The sequence below is a fragment of the Pygoscelis adeliae genome, unplaced genomic scaffold (assembly GCF_000699105.1).
Source record: "Pygoscelis adeliae isolate BGI_AS28 unplaced genomic scaffold, ASM69910v1 Scaffold4, whole genome shotgun sequence".
In the NCBI taxonomy this organism is placed as follows: domain Eukaryota; kingdom Metazoa; phylum Chordata; class Aves; order Sphenisciformes; family Spheniscidae; genus Pygoscelis; species Pygoscelis adeliae.
This window is the reverse complement of record NW_008824986.1, coordinates 16,513,329-16,521,891: the sequence shown is the minus strand read 5'-3', so window position 1 is coordinate 16,521,891 and position 8,563 is coordinate 16,513,329. Positions and strand designations below refer to the sequence as shown.

At 42.0% G+C, this 8,563-nt stretch overlaps 1 protein-coding gene across 1 annotated transcript in view; it reads left to right on the top strand.

The window, feature by feature from the left end:
• TCF7L2 (transcription factor 7-like 2 (T-cell specific, HMG-box)) overlaps nucleotides 1-8,563 on the top strand; it is a 116,953-nt gene that overhangs the window by 94,707 nt on the left and 13,683 nt on the right. The window contains exons 4-7 of the mRNA XM_009326050.1: nucleotides 18-104; nucleotides 6,484-6,624; nucleotides 7,474-7,633; nucleotides 8,395-8,502. Coding sequence (XP_009324325.1) covers nucleotides 18-104; nucleotides 6,484-6,624; nucleotides 7,474-7,633; nucleotides 8,395-8,502 — 496 coding nt within the window. The remainder of the gene's footprint in view (nucleotides 1-17; nucleotides 105-6,483; nucleotides 6,625-7,473; nucleotides 7,634-8,394; nucleotides 8,503-8,563) is intronic.

Sequence of the window (8,563 nt, the reverse complement as noted above, 5' to 3'; positions counted from 1 at the left end):
CCCTTCTTTTTTGCCAGGCAAGGTCAGCCAGTATACCCAATCACGACAGGGGGTTTCCGCCACCCTTACCCAACAGCTCTGACCGTCAATGCTTCCATGTCAAGGTGAGTTCAAATGCTGAGGTCCTGAATTGAGAGCAAATGTAACTCCTCCTGCCGCCCTCTCTAGAGGAGGGCATTTCATCTAGGAAGCGTATTTCTGAAAGCACTTCAGTTAAATAGTCATCCTTAGTTTTTCGGTGGGGCAGAGGAGGAGAGGACGAGGGGTACCTTCCCATTTGAGGAGAAGAGGGTGTCCTAGTGCTGTCATTGGGCTTTAAGAATTTGTTTTTGAGGGAGAGGTGGAGGAGTGGGAAGTCATCTTTATAAGCCAAACTAAATGAAAAAGCTGGGAGAATGTGATGTTGAAAGAGCAGGGAGGAGAAGTCGTGATACCTTTTGCTTTCTCGGCGGCTATCACCCAGAGCAGCGCTCTGTGTGCGAGAGGGGAGTCTCGGGAGGGAGGAGGGCTGCTCTTCAAGCAGAGTTGGGAGGAAGGTTATTGCACTATGTTTTCCCCTACCAAAGCTCCAAACACTGATAGTCAACATAAAAGGGCCTGCCTGACCCTCTAAAGCTTTAGAAGTATATATTTCTCCCCCTCCCTACCTCCAATTAATTCCATCTAATTTTCCAGGGGCTGCTAGTTTTATTTACAAACTGGTTGGCAGCACTATGTTTAAGTAATCACTAATTGCTCCTAATGATAGTTTTATTTTCTGTTCATCTGATTTTCAGTCTGGTTAATTAAATCGGTGGAGGTTTAGACTTTCCTGATGGGCTGAAACAGCTAATCCATTTTGATGATGGCACATAATTAAATTAGCATGCATTACATAGCAAGGTTCCACATCTCTTCCTTGCTCTGTCCCTTCCTCTCCATCTCTGCAGTTTAATATGTGAAGGTTGGTGTATAGAGGATTTAAGGAGGAAAAGATGGGGGGGGGCTGGGGGGAAAAACACACCTCATTGAGAAATAGAAACCTGTAACTAGAGCTCGTGAATGAATGGGTAAGAAAATAGTGTGTTGTGTGCTTTAGATAAGTAGAGTAAAAGCAAAAAATTAAAATTTGCCCATGTTGCTCCAGCAAATAGAGAGACAACTGGAAAATCAACTTTAAAAAAAAAATTAATAGACCCAGCACAGGGGAGAAAAAATCCTGGATTGGGGAGAGCTGCAAATTTAAACAATGGTTCCCTCCCTCCATTTAATCTTTTTTAATATCTATAAAAGACTTGCAGGCATGGTGTGAGGCAAAGTAGAGCTTGATTTAGTTTAATTATTATTAGAGAGGCTAGTCATTTGAGGGAGGGGGGAGATGTGGGAGGGGTGAGGCTATATTCCCAAGATAGGCTTTATGAAAGGTATCTAGTTAAAAAGAGTACACAGCAAATTAAATACATTATTGTGGTAATGGGACGACAGAAGTAGAGGTCTATTATACTTATGGCAGTTATAGGAAATGTAGGCTCCTTGCCCTGTTCTAGCACATCCTTTGATATTCATTCCATTCAGCAGCAGGGCCAGGACTTCTCAGAATTAAGTGATGGGTCATTATACTTTAAACACCATGGAGAAGCCTAGATTGGCAATTAAACAGCACTTGCTGACACTCGCTTGTGCCACCCTGTGACCCCCTTTAGATTGAGTTGTTGGAGCTCGGGGCCCTCAGCCTGCTAAATTGGTAGCAGGCACTTCTCCTGACGAGGGCTGGCTCTGAAATCTGCCGGCTTCAAAGGGAGCAAGATCATGTATAAACCATAATGTGGGTGCACCGTGGCTCAAAAAATAAGGCAGGAATAGATGAAATGTTACAAGTGCAAGGGGAAAATGAGAGAATAATGACAAATCTAATGCAACTCAAAGCAGAATTGTTGCACAGAAAAATGCATCCCACTGCTTGTGCATAAAATCAAGGCAGGCAGATGACATCCAGTTAACAGAAACATGTCAACAGTGAAGTAAAGTGAGAGTGAGTAAGAGAGAAGCCCCTGAGACAGCCAGGAACAAAAAATTAGTTGTCCTTAACAAGTTAAGACTCATCATTATATTCTGGCTTGGAGCCATAAAAGGAGACAGTGGTGTATAATGAGCTGCTTAGAATTTTTAGGGTGTTTATTGCAATTCATGGAATACTTGTCTGGAGAAAAAAACACACGGGGATGTCTTAGGCGAAGGTGAGGGGTGTGCATATACGCACACAGCCTTTCTTTTTGTCTCTGACATAAGCCTGTACGCGCACACATGCTCAGGCACACACGCAGAGTGATGAATAGATTTAAGATGTTTATCCTTTGTTTCAGCCCAGAAACTTCTCTCCTGGTTTCCCATACATGGGAACACCCTCTGGGCAGACCGTGCTCTGATATGTGGTTCAACGCATGTTTTCTCATGCCTGCCGTATCAGCTAGAACACCTGAGCTCAGCTGTGGGACAGCCCTTGCCCTGAGTAGCCAACACAGTTGGGAGATGGGGCTGGCATGCCTGGGGATGCCCACGCTTGCCTGTAGACATGCCATTCATGGCTGGCCTCCTGGCAACAGCCCTGCAGTGCCCTGGTACAAGCCTTGGGGTTGCTGTGTTGACACTGCCCAAACGTTGAAGCCAGGGCAGACCCCAATCTCACCCCTCCATCCACATTTAAAGTAGTTCCTGTCTTTGCCTGCATTATGGTATAGACCTTTGGAGCATATAATGCTCCCCAACCCTGAATATTCCCTTAGCTTAGTAATTACAGTTCATTAGTTAGAGTGTGCTTATGAATAGTTTATAAAAGGTTAATGGGTGACTAATAGTGATTTTCATAAATGGTTTAGACTATTAAGGTAGTGTCTTCAGGTTGTTTTAACCATTTACAACTCTTTTCTCTGCTTGTAGTATTGCCCCACTCACTTTGTATGCATGCAACATGCTTATAACATCTCTTGATCCTTCATTACCCCTCTATAATATGCCCTTAATGTAAATTGAGACAGGGTTAACTGACTGATGGGCAAACAGTGGACCCACTATGAAAAAACAACTGCTGTGAGAGGAAATCAGGAAATAATTTAGCAGAGTTACGCCAGACAAACACTGCACAGCAGTTAGGTGGTGGCAGTGGAAAATACCTTCTGTAATTGAAATTTCAGGGGAAATTCACTTTTGCTGAATGTAATTACTGAAGTTGGTGTGTAGCCAGGAACTTAAAAATTAACACTCTTCCCCCACTCGTATTGCCATGGGGGTGGATGTCTACATGGAAATAAGTAGGCACTCAGACTTTGGGCTGAACTCTCACCCAGTCCACTGAAGTCCATGGGATTGTGAGAGCAACTTTGGGTTCTGGAGTGTGTTTTTATAGCCCCAAACATAGGAAGGGGTGTGTAAGTCTAATAGGCAGCCTTGTGTCTTGGAGAGAGAGATTCAGTGTGAAATAATGAAGGGTCATTAGCAATGAACACACAACTTCCTTGGGGAGACTGCCACCCCGAAAATAACTACTGAGCTGCAGATGCCTTGTTGATTAAGGCTGCCGTGTGTCTGAAGTTTAGAGCCCAGTGCTTAAAATTTCAGCCCAGCTGAAGTCCTTGCCATCCTCCAGACTTTCACACAACATGCGTACGTAGGCTTTTCCTCCTCCGCTGCCTTTCCTCCCCATCTGGTTACTCTCCGATGTGCAAATACTTTCTTTCTCCTAAATGGTAATTGGGAAAACATTTTTCCCATTATTAGGGGGAAGTTACATTTTTTGCAGATTTTCTTCACCCTCCTCAATTTTTTATTAGCTGGAGGTACTTAAATCTTCATCAAAAATAAACAAATAAAATAACCCCCTATCTTTTGTTGAATTTGTTTCCTTTGAACATCCTGACCGTACAACAATCCACCACGTAGGCAGAGTTCATTTTGCAGTGTGTTTTAATTTTTGACCAGATACTCATTTGAGAAGCAAGTCCATGACCCAGTTATCATGGCCACATCATGGGATCCTCTTCAGAAGCTTAACAAGCACCATCTTTTGTCCCCATTAACTCCAGCTGTAATTAGTCTTTTGTGATATTTGGGAGCCCTTCTCCAGTGATGAGTCTAATCTTATTCAAGTCCACTCTCATACCCTTCTGTCCTTGTGCTACCACTGCACTCAGCTCAGATCTTCTTCCTTGCTGGTGTATGCCCACTGCCCTTCCCACTGTGTCCTCATGTCAAACAAGCACAGCTCTTCCAGCCTGCTCCCTGAAGGTAGGCTTTTCATCTCCATCTTCATCCTTCATTGTCCCGTTGTCACTGGCTCTTGTTCCAGTTTGAACCCTAGCTAGCCCCAGCAGCATAGTCCTCTCTTGAACGCTGAGTCTTGCCTAGGACAGACAGTCATTTGATAGGATGTGTGTCAACTTTTTATCACTATGCTTATACCACTTTCAGTGAAGTCAGGATTTTGCCATGGGTTTTATTTTCGCCCATGTTCGTAAGTTATTTTTTTAAAAAAAGCTCTTACTGTCAGTTTTTATTGTTTGCATTGTACTATGGCTGAAGGCCCCAGGCACTGTGTGAACAAACTTTAAGTATGTCCAATCAAAATACATACACACAAAAATAAAGAAAGGGAGAACAAAAAAAAATGATACAAAGGCCCAGTTTGTGTCTTGCTGATGGTGAGGCAATTCTGTGGCAGAAGTGGGACCAGGACGTCGGTCTCCTTGCAGCCTCGCCATTGTCTTCTCTCCTGACCTACCGTGCACCAAAGCATTTCCCCAAACGTGCATTTCTCTCTCAACTACTTTTGTCAGAGAGTGGGGAAGGCATTTTGACAATCCACTTGGAGATTTGTGTCCGTGAGTCTTTAGCAGAGGTAGAAATGGCCATTTTGCTGCCTGTTTTCCTCTTCCCTTGCCATTACACCCTTCTCCTTTCCTTCCCTCCATGCCTTTGTTTGTGAGGAACTGCAATTCGCGCAGTTTGAACAATTTCACATTCTCCCTGTCAGTCCCTGCTCTTCCCACCACTGTCTTCAAAGACAAAATACTTCTGTATAATGATCCTGAGTACTACCAGCTGACAGACAAAGATCCTCAGAGCTCATAGTGGACAGTACCTCTTGTTCATGAAAGTACTACTGTATCATCTTGTGAATGTAGGGAATGTCTAGGCAGTTGGGGGGGGCAGGGTTTAAGATCAGTAGTGAATTTATAAGAGGGGAAAAATAAAGAAATCCCATTATATTTCTGATACTCGTACACAGTCTATTTATCCATGGTATATCACCCCATTTTAAGTCCTGTTTGATAGAAAAAGTCATTGTGTATTGATGATAGAAGAAATAATTCTTTATCCCGTTGTGTGTTCCATAGTCTTGGGGTATTTTATTTAGACCAAGATGGTTCAAAATCTGGGATGAGAGTAGGGATTTGCAATGATAAAAAACCTTGTCGTTTGCTAGATCACTTTAGCTTTGGAATTTTGGGGGAAATTATTTCTGAGCCAAAATTTTAGGCCAGATCCCATTCCCTGGAAACCTGTTGACTTCAGTGGGGGTTTTCTAAGGGAAGGGCACGCAGTCATAGTGTGCTTTCCTTATTCACTGCAAAATCTTTTTGAGACTGTTGAGAAATAATGATAAGAAGTCAATCTTGCTTTTGAGAAGTTTCTTCATTTTGGTTAAAAAGTAAAGAGTCTGAATGATTGTGCCATGTTCGTGCTGTGGCCCTGACCAAGCAATTAGATTCATGCAGAAGGGTTGCATATCCCTCTGAATCCAGTTGCAGGACTGGGGCCTGTCCATGTATATGACCATAAACCATAAAGCTGACAACATGTTTTCTCTTTAGAAAGGCTAGACTGTTATTTTGCATGAATTTAAGCCTTCCTAGGTTACCTAGGCCAAAACTGACTTAATTCCACAATCTTCCCACCTCCTGTTAAAGCAATGTGGCTCAGAAATTTATTAGACACAAATAAATATTTTCCTTTGCTCCATCAACAAAATGTAGCTAATGAGGCATCTATAAGGATTATCAAAAATGCATCTAGATTGTGTTGGCATTAATATTTTATTTTGCTGTCGATATGCAGCAAAAGATGTCATCCTAAATTCACAACATGATTCAGAACTATAAAAATTGATTCCTCGGTTGCCACAGGTAATTTCTTAGCAAAGAAATGGACTGGTGGATTTTCTTGCAGGTAGCTGAAATTCCACTTTCATCCAAGTTCATCCAGTTGAATTTGCCTTTTGTTAAAGATGTTAAAAATCATGATGTCTCATGTCAGTAATGATAATGAAGGGGAAGATTGGCTTTAATGACATTAGAAGAGTCATTATGTTTAATTTATTGCTAATTAATGCTGCCAGCTTTCATATGCTTTGTCTAGCTGTCATGTGCTTGTTATATGCCTTTTTTTTTTTTTAAATGTGTGTACACATCCCTCCCCATTCATTCATTTTTATTCTGACGATTTACACAGCTTTCTCTCCTCTAGGTTTCCTCCACACATGGTCCCGCCACACCATAGTTTACATACAACTGGAATCCCTCATCCGGCCATAGTCACACCAACAGTCAAACAGGAATCTTCCCAGAGCGACGTTGGCTCACTCCACAGCTCGTAAGTTGTTGCTTCCCGTGTCTTATTTTAGAACACCCAAAGCATCACCTGTGCATGTGTGGCTTTCAGAAAGGCTTGGATTTGTAGGAATGTTTTTGCTGTAAAATATTTGTTGAATTTCTTTTTCTCTTCTGTTCTAATTGATTTGAACATGTTTTAACTACCAAAGCGTGTCAAAATAATGGTAACAGTCTTTCAGAGTCATTCTGTGACATAGACAAGTAGTTATTAATTTCACCCATTTTAACAAGGAAGTGGAATTTTCTTGATCAATATTCAAGCTTCTTGACCAGTTTCCCTATTACTCAGTGCCTGGTTTGAAGCCATGAGATACCGGATGCGCAACAGGAGACAATAAATCAGAGCATAAATGGCTTGTTCAAAGCTGCAAAGAGAGCTGGTATCAAGTTCAGGTTTGAACCGAGGAGAGCCCTGGTCTACCTCTGCCCCTAGTGCTTCTGGTGCTTCTTGCCTTTCGTTTCACAGGTGAAGCAGAAGGATAGCATTTCAGTTCCCAGTGATGATGGGGTGTAATTATTTCCTCTACCATCATGCTCACAAGCCCTCCCCATGAACCCATTTTCCTGAGTGCCCATGTCCTTCTGAGGTTCTTCTAGGAGCTGAGAGGGTACTTGGTGATATTGTGTAAATATGAAATAGGTTTTCTTATAATGCTCTTAAAACTGTTCTCATACAGCAGCCAGGGTAAAGGCCCTAAAGAACCTTCTGGTCCTCTTTTTAGAGACTAATTTCTGAGGATTAATGCTAGAGGGATTGAGGGGATTAATTTAATAAATTCACAAGAGTTCTCACTGTGAGGTTTATGTCTGTTGTATCTCTACCCTTCAGAAAACATCAGGACTCCAAAAAAGAAGAAGAGAAAAAGAAGCCACACATAAAGAAACCTCTTAATGCATTTATGTTGTATATGAAGGAAATGAGAGCAAAAGTTGTAGCAGAATGCACATTGAAAGAGAGCGCAGCCATCAACCAAATCCTTGGTCGAAGGGTAGGTAATAAGGGAGAAGCCCACACAGGGACTGAAACTTGGTAGGATTCACGCTGCTTGCAGAGAAAGGGAGTTGCAACCTTCTGAATCACCATGTTTTGCTGTTCTTTTGGTAATAGATAGGGAAGTAACTAAACCAAAGACCTTCTTTTGGTTTTTGTTTCTGCAGACACTTTTTGCTAGTGGGGTCATTCACGACGAAGGGGGGGAGTTAATAGCAGTGTTATTTCAATGTTGTTTCCATCACCTGGGGATGGAAAAATCTCAAAGTTCTTATTTTGTCCTAGAAACAGGCAGAAAAGTAAATGGGGAAGGAAAAAGCCTTTGGGAAGTACAGTACCAGTATCAGCACCTGTGAGAGCCAGGAGAGGAGAGGGGGTGCCAGTGGGGAAAGGAGGGGGAGACCTTCTGTAAATCTGTAACTGAGATCTGGCTCACGACAAGTGGTTCAGCTCCTGGACCCTCTCCCTTGCTCTTTTGTTTTTGTTTAGTTCTCTTAATTCTCCTCTCTCATCAGGACACAAAGGGGTTGAGTGAACGTAAATTATAAGTTGTGACTCAGTTGAGTTTACTGGAGTTATAATCTGGAGTTATAAATAAAATATGAATGGCAGCATGCCAGATCATCTGTTTTTATCTCTTTTTTAATGAAAATCAACTCTCGCTGTATTTATATATAAATAATAGACGCTGCTGTTAACGTGCTTAAAAAAAAACACTTGTGCTTTTTATTTTGTCTTTTTCTCTTTTCTTCACCTCAGTGGCATGCGTTATCCAGAGAAGAACAAGCGAAATACTATGAACTAGCAAGAAAGGAACGACAGCTTCATATGCAGCTGTACCCAGGCTGGTCTGCACGGGATAACTATGTAGGTTCCTATGTAGGTGGAAATTTTTTTAGTAGTAGAGCTTGTAGAAATGTATATGTGA